Source organism: Mchenga conophoros, linkage group LG1, assembly GCF_057382185.1.
Source record: "Mchenga conophoros isolate Kocher_MC1m ecotype Shallow Benthic linkage group LG1, M_conophoros_male_GT1.1, whole genome shotgun sequence".
Lineage (NCBI taxonomy): Eukaryota > Metazoa > Chordata > Actinopteri > Cichliformes > Cichlidae > Mchenga > Mchenga conophoros.
Genome location: NC_140526.1, coordinates 8625732 through 8643418, shown reverse-complemented (window position 1 = coordinate 8643418; position 17687 = coordinate 8625732). Strand labels below are relative to the sequence as shown.

At 40.7% G+C, this 17687-nt stretch overlaps 2 protein-coding genes across 2 annotated transcripts; both read right to left on the bottom strand.

The window, feature by feature from the left end:
* Positions 1-3902: 3902 nt before the first annotated feature.
* On the bottom strand, positions 3903-7480 carry LOC146582873 (growth arrest-specific protein 1). The gene has a single exon (XM_085247245.1). It carries the CDS (start codon positions 6579-6581, stop codon positions 5832-5834), a length of 750 nt encoding a protein of 249 aa, XP_085103371.1. The 5' UTR covers positions 6582-7480; the 3' UTR covers positions 3903-5831.
* Positions 7481-11197: 3717 nt separating this feature from the next.
* cplx3b (complexin 3b) lies at positions 11198-17436 on the bottom strand. The gene is made up of 3 exons (XM_085247358.1): positions 16908-17436; positions 14174-14261; positions 11198-13825 (listed from the first exon to the last, which is right to left on the bottom strand). The coding sequence occupies exons 1-3, from the start codon at positions 17063-17065 to the stop codon at positions 13601-13603; spliced, it is 471 nt and encodes a 156-aa protein (XP_085103484.1). The 5' UTR covers positions 17066-17436; the 3' UTR covers positions 11198-13600.
* Between the last annotated feature and the right edge of the window lie 251 nt (positions 17437-17687).

The following is a 17687-nucleotide window of genomic DNA, read 5'->3' as shown; positions in this document are numbered from 1 at the left end:
GTTGCCCTGCTTAGCCTGAATCCCCTCCTACTGACACACCATTGATATGTAAATGGTGGACAGCTTGTATGACAATACAACACTGTCACGGCAACACGCAACTGGCACTGTTGCATTTTGGTTTGGTGTAGAACATTCAAATGTATTTGAAGTTTAACTAAACCTGCGAAAAACTGAAAATACAGATGTTTCAAAAGCATTTTCAGCAAATAGTATAGATGATGTGTACGATATATGATATAGAGGCCTGTACAAACAGCTACATACTACTCCGCACCCCCCTTTTCCCCCCACTGCCTTTACTGTGGGTGAACCACAGGCTCACCATGCTCTCTCCACTGATGGAGTTCTCTCCACCGCTATGAGGGGAAAACTGGAGAGGTGCGGCCTCTGCCTTATTTACACTAGACATGCATTTTCTTAGGTTTGGCACTGGCTTTAGATTTGAGGGATACACTGAGTTGTGGAGTTCAAGTAAAGCCTTCATAACTGGGCCTCTGTGAAACGGTAAAAAACTTAATAGATGGTGGCAAGCCAATGATCCTCGCTGTTGTAGGTCTTCACGGACCGTTTAGATTTCATTTATTTGAATATTCCAAAAGGGAGCTTTAATACAATTATCAAAAATATTATACTGTATGTTTGTTTGCAAGATTTTCATTCTGCTGTACTGTTTCATTATTTAATTTCTTTATATAGTGTGAATTTTAATATGTATTTATTAAATGACAAATCACAAATGACAGTTCTGTCTCAAAATAAAATCACAATCTTTAAAAATTGTGCAGTCTGAAGTTTTGTCAGCAGCACGTCGCAAACACTCATTTTTCAGAATCTTTGCAAAGATTTATTTGTCTTCGTGTGAACAGCGCTCCTGGTTCCTCACCACCGTCATCATCTGGAAGTGCGCTCTGTAGAAACAGCTGGCTCGTGTCCACGAGGGGTGGAGACAGGGAGGCAGGGAAGGGAAAAGTAAGAATACTTGTTAATAATATGATTCATGAGATGAGATAACGGATTCAATAAAATGTCACAAAAACTGGAGAATGGTGAGGAATTTATTTCATCTGCATAATCTCTTTTGCCAAGAATGCTACGTCCAGGTTTTTTCACAAAATTATGTCAGTTGAAGACCTAACATGATAGATCCACATTTTTATTCTGTGAAGCTTTGGCTTACTGTTATCTTTTTTGGAAAAGTAAAATGATTGTCCCACTCACCCCCAAAATAAGATTTTTGCCTCTTTGGGGGGAAAACAAGGCCTGTCTTACAAAGTGAAAGTTCGGAGTTTGAAAGATGTGTTTACCATGCAGTTTCCAGTGAAACACAGTACTGCTCCATTAATGGAAATGCATGAATCTGTGTGTGTGTTTTTCATTTATGCTAAACTCTAAAAGCCAAGATATTTTGATTTCCACAGTTCTTTGATTATTCTTTTTTTATTTCTGTGACGTTCGCTTTTTCCAACTTATTTCCAATATTAAATTGCCCATTTAAAAACTGGATCAGTAGATCAAAAGACAAAGTTTTGTGAAAATCGGAAAGAGATGTATTTTGATATCTTAAAAAACTGCAGCTGTGGTTGTCATAGGTTTACGAGCGGTCTTCAAAACCAGGACTCAGATTAATGTTTGTTTTCTGTGCTCTCATTTAGCTAATAACAATCACCTGGTCATGCCAGGTGTAAATCAGTACCAGACCGTATGGTTAGAGCAGAAACAGCATGGCCCCGAAGCAACGGGATGAAGAACCATTGGGTGATGAGTTTGTGGCTGTGCTATGGAGGGGGCTGTAATTGGCTGTCGGTGCCCGTGGTGTTGGCTCAGTTTCTTTGCTTTAATCATAGCGTGAGCATGTTGCTGCCAGGAAAACTTTGGATGCAATTTTGACCCTTGTGCTTGCTTTGTTGTTTCTGGGAGTACTGCCAATTTATATTGCCTTCTTAAAAAGTCTGCTGAATAACCTTACAGTAATGCAGCCCAGAATGGGAGCTTCTTAGATGGAAAACTTATCCCACAACCCCTCCTCCAAAACATCACCGATCCTCCTCTCCTAAACCACGACCTACAGCATTGTGGCTTCGATCAGTCTCCATATTCCCTTCCTCCCTCTCTTTTTCTTTTGGTACTGTTAAAGCTACACACGAGTAGTGCTGGTATCACTGTTGCCTATAAAGAGGGGTTTGTATGTTCTTCTCCCTAAGGAGCTGGGTGACCTTGACTCCATCATCCCTCTACATAGAGAGCAGGTCGGCTAGTTGCTATGGCTCCATGGCTGTCATGAATGGAACATTGTATGCGTGTGACATAAGAACCTCCCAAATCCATGGGTCACCCCACTTTGGAGTTGGGGGAACAGGGGGGTTTGTTTTAAAGAAATGTTGAATAAAGATAATTTAGAAAATGGGCTCCAGCACACTGCTCCCTCTGTAACCCCACCCCCCATTCTCCTCCACACACAATCCCCAAGGCTCCTCTGTGCATGTTTGTTTTGACTTTGCTCCCAGAATTGGGGGGACAGGGTGGTTTTTTTTTTTGGAGGACTTTAAGATGCATGGCAGTGGTTAAGACAGACTGAACCATGAGATGGAGTCGTGCTATATTGTAGCTGTAGGCTGCATTGTTTCTCTATCTCGCAGCAGACAGTTGGACCTACTTGAGAATTCCTGTGGTTTACAAAAGAAAAAAAGAAAAAATCAGTAAAGGCTGTATAGAAGTTCTCTCCAGGCTTGGAGATGTTACTGAAATTTGCCACCTGTTAGCTCAAGTAACAAACTTCCAAAACGTAATTACTCAACAAATGTAGGTCTGTTTTTTTTCACGCAAGTATAGTGGAAAAACGTTACTCCTCAGTTTATTCCTTTTTTGTTTGTCCGACTGCTTGTACCATTTGGACATGCCTAAAGTAACATTTGCAGAACAGGTGTGCAGCTCAGCTCACACCTAACTGCTAATGCTAATGATCATTTCACAGTTTGTTAACGACTTGCAAATACCTCAGTAACTGTGGAGGAAGCACCAAATGGTGGCTTGCTCTGAAGTAGTTCATTATATTTTCGGTCATTAGCAAAGTCACACTGACACTGGGAAAGTTTGAAGGTATATGATTAAATCTTTCCAGTATCGGCTTATCTGCTTTTCTCTACCTTTTTCATTTTAAAGGTTTTGTGCTTTACATCTACGTAACTATGACTCATGTGTTTGAAATGCAATATAGTACTCTTCAGAACTTCCTAACTCTTACAACCTGACCATTACCGCCCATTTCAAATGAACAAAAGGTAAAATTAACACAGGATCCAGTACTGAAAGCAATACTGACAAAACAAACCCACTCAGTCCCTTAGCTGACTTGAGAATGACTGTTTCCAGGAACCCAAAATGCTAACGTCATATAACTATTTTATAGTGAAACTTTAATGTGAAGAAATATGATTAAAATATAATAAGTGCTAGTATGTGAAGGTTTACACATTATATGCAGATTTAGCTCATGCCACATATACCACTGAAATATCTAGACACTTTTGGATGCGCCCTTATTTCCCAAGGGGTTGCCACAACGGATGAATCTGCATGTTTGATTTGGCACTGATTTTATGCCGGATGCCCTTCCTTTTCCCTTTTATCCAGCTTTGGGACTAGCATTAAGTACATTAGCTTGTGAGCCCCTGAGACTGAGTTTGTTTCCTCTGAGTGTTGGACCACAGATCTTTTGTGTGTAAGATGAATGGGTTGAAAACTACCGCATGGATCCTCTACACTACTTTTAAAAAAATATTATCATTAAATATGCACATACAGTCATGAATGCTCCACTGACTTTGAGGTAATGTACGATCACCAAAATATGACAGGGAAATGATGTAAAAATCAAGCACACATTGGTTAAAAGTTCAACATTATTTATTCCTTTTTATTCTTGGGCTACATTAGGTCATATATGTATTATAAAACGCATCCTCCAGTTTGGAGGAAGGAAGACGTGCTGAAGTGTTTACTGCTATATTCCCAAAAAATGAGAGGAAACATTGAAAACTACATCCAAAAAACAGGTTTTGTGAACAAACTTTGAGCTACATTTGTTTATATTAAAAGCATTTAAGCGACACTTGTTTTACTGCATATGACGGTAAAATATATACACATTCTTCATACTATAGCTTCATAATTTAACACTTAACATTCATTGTTTAAGACTGCATTTCAAGTGGCAAAGACACAAACTGGCAGCTTCAGAAAAAGTGATCAAAACTAACAAAAACTTTGTTTTTAATTTTCCCCTTTTTCAGCATAACGTGGAAGTAAGAAGTCAGACTGAAAATCTGCTGGTTTCAGTCCCTGGACCTGCAAACAGGTAAAATCAACCACGCAGCAGCTGTTCAAAGCAATGTGTGCAAGTACAAATATGAATGTGATGTTTTGCTCTGACGTTTTTAGCCTCGAAACACACAAAAGACTTCAAAGTACAATTACTGAGGAAAGGATCCCCAACATGAAAATGTAAAAGTTGTAAAAATCTCATATTATTAACTTGAGTTTATCTGTGTGTGTGTGTCATTTAGAAAATAGCTGGGTAAAACATTTAATTTAAAAGTATCCTGACAAAATGAAGAAACACTTTCAACTTCAAGCCAACCTGTGTGACATAAAATAAGGAATTATAACTATGTTTGCTCACAGTGAACATCAAGACTACTTCTTGATGTTTTGTTTACCATTTACTGCATTGCTGCTTTAGTGTTGCTTGGTGTTACTTTAGGTGTTTTGTTCAGCAGAGTTTGTTTTGTTCATAAAACCTGACTTACTCATCCTTAACTTGCACAGTTTGTTACATATATGTGGCTTAAATCCAACATTGTGCTTTGGAAAAAGAAAGCAAAGCACTGTCAGACCACCTGTAGATGTGAGCAGTCTTGTGGACAAACTGTAAATGTTGTACGTTGACTTGTTCACTCCAGCAGCTGGCAGTTGTTCCTGGAGTGTAGCAGCAGTGTGAAAGCAGTAATAAAGATAGGGGTCTCCTTAGAGGCCTCAAATGGGGTAGGCAGTAGAATGGAGGAAGAAGGGGGTGAGGGTGGTCTCAGGAAAAGTTCAATAACACAATCTCAAATGGGGGAGGGGAACAAGACAGAGTGCTGGAGAGGCGCTTCAGTTAATTTAAGTACTTGATCACACACCCTTGCCTGTCCTCTCACTGTTCCTACAAATATTTGAAGTGTGGCTGTTGCAACAATGAAAAGGCCCCTGAAATAGAGAGCAGAGCAAATAGAGACTGGATGGATCCAATGTTTGTCCAAGGTCTTAATAAGGCCACACTTCAAGTACCATTGAAAGCAAACCAAATAAACAGGAGCTGTTTGAGGGCAAACAAAGTGGCCGTGCGCTTCAACAAAATACGGTCTGGTTAATTTCCTCTCACTGCTACATGAAAATGTTTTTGATATTTTTGACAAAAGCTTTCTTTTAACTTAAACTGGTGGGGAATTTTAACTCGGAAAACTAAAAGGAGCATGTACAGTATACAAATCGAAAGGAAATACTTCCTGAGTGAGATGTGCATGGAGAATTACTAAGGTTGTGGAAATTTTACACAAACCATTACAGTGCTGTCTGTCACCATGAAACTAGCACGAGAAGTTTGAGGGGCCCAGGGACGAAAAAATAACCTTTCTCATCCTGCAGACCTGAATTCAAGTCCTCTGCCAGCAAAGCATCGCCTGCTCAAGTGTCTTTGAGAAAGTTACCAAGTCCTTATTAAATTAAATACGGGATAATTTTGCTTTTGTACAGTACATTTTATTCATAAAACTGTAAAAATACCCATCCCCTCAGTATAATATCCGTGCTGTAAGAAGAAACAAGGGCAACACGCCTCTGGATAAGCTCTGAGAAGCAGAGGAGTTTTCACTAAAATCCACCTTTTTGTCATTTTTAGGGTAATTGTTTTTGTTTGGATCTTCATAACCTTTAGTCGGGTCTGAAACAACGCTGTGGTCTCCTATGGAGCAAAGTTTGCTCATGTTCTCCTTGACCACTTCACACAAAGGCCTCTCCACTCCATCGCAAATGCAGCGGTTCAGAAGCATGCCGTTTGGGATGAACAGCATCTGTTGAATGGTGGCTTTACACCTGGAGGAGCACTTCCGGCCATTGAACAGCTGCCCGCAGTATGACATGTAGGCTGCCAGGGAGGTGTGGCAGTTGCTGTCTTCCTCGCAGCGCTGCCGGGCCTCCATGCACCCTATACCTCCGGCGTCCTTCGGGTGTCTTCGGGGCAGGCACGGCTCTATGGCCCGCTTGGCGTTGAGGCAGTCCAGATCTTGAGCGCAGTCGCAGGTCTCCAGATCTGGCCCACTGCGGGTGTGATTCAGCCTTATCAGCGCGCTGATGCAGTGGCTGGGGCATTGCTTTCTAGTTCCTTTGATGTTACCTTCACATGCTGTCATGTATTGATTGTATGCAAGTTCGCACTCGGGTTCGTCGTGGCACCGGAGAAGCGCCTGCCAGCATATTAGCTGTGCATCCAAGGCCACCAGCACCCACGGGAGAAGTGCCAGGGCGCTGCACCAACATTTCATGCTTGGATGGAGTTGTAGTTCGGTGACGTGCACTTTCTCCACCAGCACATTAGGATCAGAGCGACTCAGGCACAGAAACTTTCACACTGAAGTTCATACAAGTTTTCTTTTCATCCGAGAGTTTTCGCAACAGACAACCTGTTAACACTGCAGCTCTTTCAAAAATTCTCCACTCACTTTTGCACCTTGGATGAGTTTGGCTCCTCCCGGTGAGATTTGCAACAGTAGAAGTCAAGATCGGACTCAGGGGATTCACCACGCGTAGTTGCAAGAAACGGAAAAGTCAATTCGGGAAGCATGTCCGTTCAAAGACGAGAAATCCAAACTCCAAAGTGCAGTCTGTCTCCGCATCACCGGTGCAAATCTGAGGTGGCCACTGAAACGCGCCATTGGGCTATCTAAAGTTTACAACTCTAACTACAATTAATGTACACAACTCAGATATTACACTAGAACTCTCCTGCCATTGCTAGTTTCGATTCTTCCCAGCGCTACTACTTTTAACATCCATCCACGCATTCATTCCAAACTTGTTTTGTTTTTTTTAGTTGAGAGCTATTTCTCTCAGTCCCATTTTGTCCCGCTATGTGCGTCTTTGTCCTTCTTCTGGCTGTTACGCTTCACGGTCCGCCGAGCATTTCCCCACAACACCCCTCCTCCACGAAAAAAAAGAAAGAAAAAGTCGCGCCTTTCCCCCTCCTTCTCTCATTTACAATCCTGGCCACCGATTGGTCGTCACTGAGGAGTCAGCCGTGGGACCCATTTCCAGGCCCACAGCAGCACAGCTCTGAGCACAAATCCTCTCAGTATATGACGAGATAGGCTGGATGAAACTGTTTATAATTTTCCTTGTATGAAACCCAGGATCTGTGTGGTCCTCCTGTAGCAAAACATAAGTGAAAGGGGGAGGCAGGCAGGGGGAGCTTGCAAAATGCATTCCTTTGCAAGAAGCTCACATCTGCAACTTCACTGCTCCAAATTTCAGCGAAGAAAAACAAATCTGTTTCTCCGGAGCAAGGAGAAACCTCAGTGATGGCTTCCTCGCCGATGAGGATTTTCACTTAAAGGTTCTCGCTAATTGTCTCCCTCCCTCGTCTCCCCATTCTGCAGAGTTTTTTAAGCCTCGATTGATAGAGGAGAAAGGGAGAGAATAGTATTTTCTGGCCCGTTTCACCCTAATTGTGTCAGATTGGCCATGCGGTGGCCCAGTGTCTTTCCAGCCTGAAGATTGTTCACGCACTGCAGCCTATCAATAGAGAGGGGTTCAGCATCAATATATTTTACAGCTATTCCCTTTCACACCACACTTGAAAACTACCAATAGCCCAGGCGTTCCTGCCATTGAAATGGAAACGAGCTTTTCTAGCTTCAGGTCTGCCCTCACAGAGGGGCTGTGCCAGTTTTGCACAAACCACACAGAGCAGATGGGTGCCCAACCTGAAATCTGCAAGAATGCAAAAGAACTGATAGCATTCTGGTAATTATTGTAGCTCTGTGTCTTTAACAGGGACAGAGTCAGCACTGGAGCTGCAAGTAACACTTTAAATAGTAAATTTGGGGCTTTTTAAACTTTAGTTTAACTTACTTTAATTTATTTTAGTGTTAAATTAAAGTTTGGATGAAATTTATAAAGCTGTAACTGGCAAATATTACTTAAAACGAGTCTAAGTAAGTGCTAAAATATAATTTTGTTTTGTTGGGTTTATACACTAAAACCAGTTGATCACGTTTTGGACAAGAGCAGACATTTTAGAGAAAACATGCAGATCAACACACAAAAAGACAGCTAGTGCATATATATGAGATCAGTCAATTAAAAAAACTTTATTTGCATATCACTTTTCATGCAAATCACTGCAGTTCACTGTGTCTCACAGATGATTAACAGAGTATAATAAGTGAAAGCCACTCAAAATAAACTAAAAAGATAAAACATCATGGAAATAACATAAAGAAAATATTCTTTAAAGTAAAAGTATGTCAGTTAAATTAAGAGCAATACAAATAATAAATAAAATAAAACACAATGTACGGGAACAAGCCGGCTCTAATCTGTGAAAAATGCTGTGATGAGAGCAGTTAAAATGAAAGCATTAAAAATCAAATAAACCTACAACTTAGACACAATGAGGTAATAAAAACAAAGTAACTTCTTGAAAAGAACACTCAGTCAAAAGCCAGATTGAAGGCATATGTTTGAAGTTCAAATATTTCAACACTTCCAACTGCAGCGCCAATCTGAGCTAATGAAACCTTACCTACACAACAACAACGACGACAACGACGATGGCGACAACAACAACAACTGGTAATCATTAACAAATATATAGCATAGAAAATTTTTAGGTGTAAATAGGAATAATCAAATGAGTTATGGGTTATTATCAATTATATAGTGCAATATAATTAAATTCTAATTTATAATTCTATTTTTATAATAATTGATAATTGGAGGTGAGCTTCCCTCCCTCCAAGACATCTACAGGAAGCGCTGCCTGAGGAAAGCGGGGAGGATCATCAAGGACTCCAGTCACCCCAGCCATAAACTGTTCAGACTGCTTCCATCAGGAAGGAGGTTCTGCAGCATCCGGTCCCGTACCAGCAGACTGAGAGACAGCTTCTTTCACCAGGCCATCAGACTGCTGAACACGTCATAGACACCTCAGCTTCACTACTGGAACTTCAACATTATGCACTCCACACTGTATATAAATGCCACTTGTTTTGCACATATTCAACTCTGTATATTTTATATATTTTATTATTATTATTATTATTATTATTATTATTTTTTTTTTTTACTATTTAATTTGTAAAAATGTGTATACACACACACACACACACACACACACACACACACACACACACACACACACACACGTAGGAAAATATTTAGTATACACATCCAGAAATGCATACACTATTATATATTGTACATATATTTATTAGTTTCAGGTTGGCCATTCTTGTATTTTGCTCGTTTGTGTTGTTGTGTTTGCACATCTCTGTTGCTTGTGGGGCTCGCACACAAGAATTTCACTCGCATGTGCTGTGCCAGTGTGCCTGCACATGTGATGTGACAATAAAAGTGATTTGATTTGATTTAATCTAATGATATGAATGGTAATGCCTTTTAACAGTATTCATGATTAGTAAACATGATCAACTACACTAGTTTTAGTATATAAATTTATACTAAGGCGCTTTCTAAAATGAAGGAAGTGAACAAAAATAATAGTATATATGTAATAATAATAATAATAATAATAATACCTCACCAAAAACGACCATCCATCCTTACATCCACCTTTTTAGATCTTCTTAACTGCTTTTCCAGTTCAGGGTCAAGAGTCAAGGGTCACAGGTGAACTTGAGTCTATCTCATCTGTAATAGGATGACATACAGGGTACACACTGGATACATCACCAGTCTGAAATGTAATTTTTGCTAAAATACTCAGAGCACCCATTTATTGACCTGCAGTGACCCTTCCTTGTAAGAGGACAAAGTAAACGCAAACCATGCCATTAAAAAGCCCCCCACAGGATATCAGAGTCACCAGATTCCATGACTGTAGCAGTTCTCAGGTGCACACCATCCACTCACTCACTCTTTGGAATATGCAGTATGCCCATTTGACTCTACATTTTCCCCCATCTTTGCCATCCTTTGTCTTGTGGATTTTGCACCTTTGAACTCTCTGATGTGTGTATGCCCTCAACCACAATATAGAGTTCCCTCCATGAATCTGTCAACGGATTATTCTTGATGACAGTCTGATTACAGTGACATTTCTCAATCACTTGAAGAGTGACTCCATAATATGGTAGTTTACACATTTGCTAACAAGGAAAAGCTCCCTAGTTCAATCGTGGTAGGACCTGACCCCAAATCCCATCGGGGCTGGGTCAGGAAGGGCATCCAAATCAAATAAGCAGAGTTACCTGTTATGGTAACCCCCTTCCAAATAGCTGTTAAAAGTAGCTTCTGAGTCCTCGGATACTTACTGTCTTTGCTACAGGGATGAATGGACAGTAGTCGCTGTTCCTGTTGAAACAGTGTCTGTTTGAGTAGTTTTTAAGATTGAAGCTCCTGCTTTAAGTGCTTGGACCCTATTTCAAAGTCATGACTGCATTCATAGCATTCACATAGAGAATCATCCCTGAGCTAAAAATTATTACTGTGTGTATGCATGCTGTGAACTGGTGCATATGTGAATGCATTCATTGTGTTTCTCCACTTATTTGTTCGGGTTTTTCCTTTAAACTTTCCTCTTTCATGTGTGGATTACTTGACTCATTCGGTCAGCACACTGCTGCCAGAGATAATGAGGATGTTTTTTAGATTCATTTGAAATATTACATTCTGTTCTTAACATCTTTTAATACTAGTTTTAACGCTAATACTAGTTAATACAGCCCGGCTTTGACTTGTCAGTCACAATCTATGGGGCTCACCCAGAAGCCTCCCTCATGAACAAATCTGTAATTGTGAGTGTGTTTTTATCGCCCCCTGGTGTTCAAGCTGCTGCACATTTAACAACATGCACAAACGACACACTAAACCTCGAAGCCATTTAAACTCAAACACAGTAGAAATGAATTCAATTAATAAATAGAATATAATAAAAAAATTTATTGCAGTTAAAACGCAGAAGTCACTGAAATACTTTCCAACAGAATGACAGAGATACAATGAAAGAAAACAAAAAGGTCAAAGGAGAAAAACTGCGTGTCATGGTAGCCATTTCCTGAAAAATCTGGACCACAGAATGACACCACAGAAATCATATATATGTGTATATTGTTATTATTATTGAGTTATTGAATTATTATTTCAAGTCACAAACACTCATACAAAGCAAAGAGTTTTGCTTTATGGCTTCATTTCCCCCCATGAATATCGTCTCATGATGAAACATGACATATTCTAGTAGCTCTGTTTATAAAAGGACTTATTGCAACTTTTCTTCTTCTTCGTATTATTGAAATATTCTGAATATATAGATATATATATATATAATTGTGTATCTAACAGATGACAATAATCACTGTAGTGAAAAAATGTTGCCTCCGCTTTCATTCAGTAGTAGTGTGGCACCTACAGTGAGGAAATTAAAACTCATACAGTAAATTAACAAAATCTTTTTGGCCACAGTTTAAACTTAAAAGAAAAATATTAAGTAACACAAAGCGGGGAAAAAAAGTTTTTGGCCGTAGAACCATAAAAGGAATGAGATCGGGGACAGATGTGAGATCAAGCCAACATCACCTTCATCACCACTGCTACATAAACTGAACACTGGCAAAATGTAGCATATATGTAACATAACATCAACAGCATCCTCCCTAATGTCACCCCTACCTTCACACTTGGCTATTAATCAACAATACCACAGTAAGCCCACACTGACTGAGTGCTCTGTAACACTACGATGAGCACTCCCGGCTATAGGGTGAGTTTTTTTTTTCTGTTTTACAAAGACACCACTTGACGCATCACACTGGCTAAACAACACGAAATCCACCAGCACGAAAGAGCACTACTGAGACGGAGGGGTCAATGAGATGGAGGACAGGTCAAAGGTCACCTGATGGTTGACAACACTGCAAGACCCGGTGAGTTGATGGAAACAGAATGACTCGCTGTTGACAGTATAGGCAAACAGATACCTGTACATCTAACAGAACATAAATACTTGAATGCGGACTCTGTATTTGGATTTATACACACACACACTGTCGTTACACATCTGGACATATTTGTGCCTTTTCCTTAATGTTGGTCAGAGTGTTATCAACACAGGCTTTGGCATACAACTTGTAAAGCATTTACATTTCTTCTAACTGAGCAGCTTTTATTCTTTTAACCTATAAATGCAGCATATGTGCAGAAATACTTCCAGTATAGTTGATATTGATGCTAGGTTAAATTTGGGAACACATGAATTACACGTAGCAAAACTATCTGGACTTTCAGCAAGACATCATCTGTGCTTGCTTGGTAATTATTAATGGTTTTTAATCGAACAGGAAAGAAGAAAAGAAAAAAATTGAAACTTCTTCCAAAAATAAAAAAAAAATCAATAAGGCTCGTCTTTGTAAAAAGTAGCTTTTAGATTTCGGAGCTCAAAAGAAGACAACCTTGTACGGACATTCAAGGCACACTGAAGTACAGAAAAATCTAAATGATATGTCTATGAGAATATTTAAAACTGATGCAGCAACATTAGCAAGCTACTTTTGACCAAGATCAGCCCATTTCTACCATGTTGCGCATTTGTACATGAAAAATAAACAGAGCGAGCTTTTATTTTATTTTACCTACATCAACTCCCCCAAATTTAACATAACACAGCAATCAGTGTCAGCTTTGTTTATGTGTGCTTTCATTCCAGTGAAGCAGCTGATCTCACTGATGCGCTTATTGAAAGTGCACGTGTTCATCACTGAAATCAGTTGCTGTGTGTTTGGAAGCAAGAAAATCCTGCACACACACACACACATACACACCTGCGACCTCTGCTGCAGAATCACATTGTGTTATCACAGGTCACATGAGGTACAGAGAGCTGGGGAGGTTATAGGGAGTAAAGGATTTAATACACTGGAAAAACCTTTCTCAGAGGTGAAACTGCTCTAAGGGCAGAGCTATTTTAATTGGCTAAATCTCAGTGAGAGGAGCCACATTTTTGGCTAATTGGCAATTTATGTAAAAATATGCATGGCATTCATGACCTTTTAAGATATCGGGAAGTCAAAAGGCAAACAAATTAAGCCGTTTCACCTGGTTGTCATTGTGGCTAGAATTGTATTGTAGGTTTGTAAGATGTAGCCAAGATATCGTACTATAAGGCTTCTGTTTAACTTTGCACGACCAGAAAAAACTGTTAATATGTGGCTCTGCCAACTGACATTCCACTACAGCAATGAGAAAATGTCTACCCCCGGAGCAGCTCTGCCTCTGAAAATATTTGTACAAGAAAAACTCTAATCTCCTGGGCTTGGAGTTGGCCAGATCACATCAGACTGCAATTCTCCGTCTGCTTTTTGAGGTCTTCCAGTGTGGCCTGGGCTTTGTCTTTCAGCTGGTCGATGTCCACATTCTGGATGTTGGACAGCTGGCCCAGCACCGACTGCTTGTGTGCTTCCTCCTCGTTGTCCTCGGCGATCATCTTGGCAAGCTCTGTGGGCAGCACCACATCGTCCCCTGCCTGCTGGATTTGGGTCTCATCCATCTCATTCTGAGGTGGACACACATGGACAAAGATAATATATATCTGACGTATAGCCATGTCCACCAGGACCAACAAGAGAAAGGACAAGCTCTTCCATGGCTTGGAAAGCATAAGAATATGTGATCTTCTGTCAAATAATAAGAAGTAATAATGATGCTCAAGGTCACCTTACATCATGAAATTAATGAATCAGTAACACTTAAATATTCCAATAAGAAAGAACATTACTCAGCAATTGATTAAAAGTAGTATTAACATAGTACTATTATTCCTATTGCCTATTCACGATACAGATTTTAAAGGGGAGGATTATCTTTACTTTCTTTAGATTATTGGATATTTCAGTTAATTTACCTTTGGTAGTCTGTACTTTTCCCGAAAATGAGTTCTAACTGTGGCTCGCTCAGCTTTCTTCTGAGCGTAATGATCTTCTCGTTCTTTTCTGCAAGAGAGGACGAAAAATATTTTGGGGGCACAATTGAAAAAGTGAAGCTTAGGTTCCAACCAGAGGTGACTATATAAATATATACATTTTTAATATGCGCTTTTATTTAAATGAGACATAGAAAATGCAAATGTTAACTCCAAGATCTTTACTTTTGCAGTGGGTATCGCACCAAATATTACAAACCAAATATGCCGTAGAATAAATCTGGTACTTCTCTAAAGTCAAGTGAAGTTGCATCTCAGCTGTAAAATAAACATAAGGCTTCTGCTGAATCTGGATCATGGAGGCCTTGGAGCCTAGCGTTACCCCGTGTCCTCCTAACGCTAACTACAGGGCATACAGCGAACAGAAGGTGGAGCAGCAGCAGTGCCGCCATGGGGAGAAAAGCAAGACATGTTTTGCTTATGCTTATAAACCCCAGATGCAGCATCCTGACAGTCCGGCTTTCCTCTGAGGGATTTCAGTTTTCTCGGGTTGTGGACTAATAGATCTGCACTCATTACCACTCACATGCTGTCAGTCTGTCCTGTACTTACTAACTTAAGCGGTACAGCATGGTCTGCCTGATGAGCCTCATTCATGTTAAATACCTTAAGTCTGTAAAGGAAAACCTGAAAAGAGTGAGTTACTCTGCAAAACAGGTAGTTAAACCAAATACATAGGAAGTACTGAGACATTTAAAAATACTTATCTTGGTGAAACTGAATGTTGGGCCATATCAAATGTCTTTTAGCCTACTTACATTTGTCTCTTAAAACTCTTAAAAACAGTCCATTATACAGTGTATGAGGCCTCCAGCAGAGGGCAGGCTGTAGGCTCCTGGCAATGCCTTTGCCATTCAGTGTCACTGGAATATTTATGGCTTTAGTGTAATTCGTAATTGTCCCCCATCATTTGCTAAATCAGCTGATATGCCTCTTACAAATTATGAGTCAACAGATATAATCCTTTACAATTTTGTGTGTACAGCCCAAGGTTGAGCATAGCATGATTACAGAAACAAAAAGCAATACAAACACAAACATTGTGGATGATTTTAATCAAAGCAAAGCTACAGTGAAAGAGGCTGCATTGCATGCCTAAAAGGATTAGATCAGCAGCATCATCTAAAAGCAGAGGGACACTCCAAGACCAGCGGCATGGTTCAAAAAGTGTCTGTACCCAATGTGTCAGGGGAAGGTCGTTTTATGTGGCGTTGCAGCATTCATGGAGGCGTCCATGTGAGCCTGAGTTCACTTCATATCAACGTGAGTAGGCCAAACACCAAAGGGCCATGTGGTGCTCACTTGCAACCAATGACCGGGGCTTTGTGCCTTTCTTTCTCAAGGGCATCAGATGACCGGGGTCGTCTCTGTGGTCTTCGCGTTGAGGGTAATAAAATGTGTGTATGTGATACGTCAGCATCGCCAACCCACCCTCACAAACCATATTCTGCTTCATTCTGAGCAGAACGAGCTTCTCAGTGACCTATGCTCGTGTTCAGCACCTCTGACTAATAACTCGCCTCCGAAGAAGGTCACATTATGACGGAAGAGCATTAAGCATCTCGTCATGCCTCCTATGGAGCTCAGTGGGCTGAGCTGAGTGTTAATACTGCTAGAGTTAGGACTTCACCTCCCACTCATTTTGAAAATGTCTGCCCATGGTACAGTGAAACACTTTGGATAGACGTGTTAGATGATGAGGACGATACATTTGGATAATTTCCTTTTAACAACAGGACAGTATGTAGTGCTGTTTGGGTTCTGAACAAACTTGCAGACAGAAACCAATAAAATCAGGTTTATTTGTCTTGTTTTTCTGCAAAAACCAGATCTGAATCCCTATCCTGGATTATTTATAGTAGCTTATTATATGACGTGGAGTTCTGCTCTGAGGATCACACTAATCAATAGTGAGTTGCTGTCTCCTGGGTGAACTCTGCCAAATGACCTTGTTGTTGCCTTATATTCTCACCTAGTGCACTCTGAAATTAAACTACATGATAAATATAATAATAAAACAGCGTGTAAAGAATGAACTTTGGAAGGTGAGGTGAAGGTGATAAGGGAAAGATTGAAATGATATAAAGTGAAAAAAAATCAAGTGAATTACAACAATTTAAGTCAAAGGCAATATTTGACATATTTTTGCAGGCATCCCCTGGCTTTAAATCACTGTCATTTTGAATAGTTACTTCTGTATGATTATAATGACGATGATGAGAGTCGGTTAAAAGCCGAAACTAATGTGTATTATTGTTGGTTATTTGCCCTCTAATAATCACCACTTTAATTACCACACAGTCCGCTCCATTATTCAGCCGCACGCACAGCATTAGGAACATTTTTTGCCACAGGCACAAAATGTAGACATTTCCGTGGAAGAATGATTCCAGGAATCCCAAATTAAAGACGGCGCTACACATTTTTGCCGAAGCAAAGAGACGGAGAGCTCCCTGGGCGAGAGGAGCAGCTGCGCGTGGAGTGTTCATATTATTGCACTGGTGCGTAAAAAAAGCGCGCGGCGCACTGGGGGCTTTCTGCTATTTACACAGAAAAACACACTGTTTAAGCATGCCACGTTTCCACCCCCTCACCCCCGACACACAGGCTTTTTTCATCACAACTTTACAATCAGAAACTTCAATCATTGGCTTACTTTTCCTCCTCTAACTGTTGCTGATATTGTTCAAATTCCTCTTGAGTCATTCCCTGCGCGGCGGCGTCTGATTTCTCCCCTTCGGATTTCTCCTCCGTCAGTCCTCCTGTCAGGTTCTTCAGCTGTCCTCCCACCACGTGTTTTACCATGAAAGCCATAGTTGCGCTTTGGAGAGTCCTCGATTTGTTCGGTTAAGAAGTTGAAGTTGCGATGCGCTCTTGGGCAGAGCGATGATGGGCAGATATCAACCAAGTGCCGTTTAAACGAGTATGAGACTTGTAACTTTCAAAGGATGACTAAGAGCAGTCAAAGCGTAAAAAGTAGAAAATAATTCCGACGATGCGTCGAAGACCGAGAATTTCAGCACCACTGGCCCTGGACAGCTCCGTGCCGAGAAGGATGGAGAGGAGCTGCTCAGCTATGAGTCAACAACTTTGGCGCTGAACTCTACCAATCCTGTGACTCCGTCCGCAGCCACCACTCCCTCCACCCAATCCCAAGCACCGCCGGACTCGGTGTGCGCTTGCACAGCGCGCGTCGGCATCGTGGGCTGCGCGGGATCCCGTGATTCGCCGTCTGATTATAACTTGCAATGGATTCAGACAGATTTCCGGAGGGGGTGTGGGGGGACAAACAACACGTGACGAGCCACAGTATCTCCTGGCTGTTTTGGTGCCTTGGTCTCTGTCAGGGTCATCTGCGCGCTAGAGCCTACTACAGAGTTTGTCAGCAGACAAACAGAGTATTAATTGCAAATTAGTGGGATGGTTGTCTGTTAAC

What these genes read in the sequence shown, in the direction of transcription:
- LOC146582873 (XM_085247245.1), bottom strand. Translation starts at nt 6,581, where the DNA reads ATGAAATGTTGGTGCAGCGCCCTGGCACTTCTCCCGTGGGTGCTGGTG.
- cplx3b (XM_085247358.1), bottom strand. Translation starts at nt 17,065, where the DNA reads ATGGCTTTCATGGTAAAACACGTGGTGGGAGGACAGCTGAAGAACCTG. An exon ending in CAACAGTTAGAGGAGGAAAA is followed by an intron (nt 14,262 to 16,907) that starts GTAAGCCAATGA and finishes CCTCTCTTGCAG; the next exon opens with AAAAGAACGAGAAGATCATT. An exon ending in AAAAGTACAGACTACCAAAG is followed by an intron (nt 13,826 to 14,173) that starts GTAAATTAACTG and finishes TGTCCACCTCAG; the next exon opens with AATGAGATGGATGAGACCCA.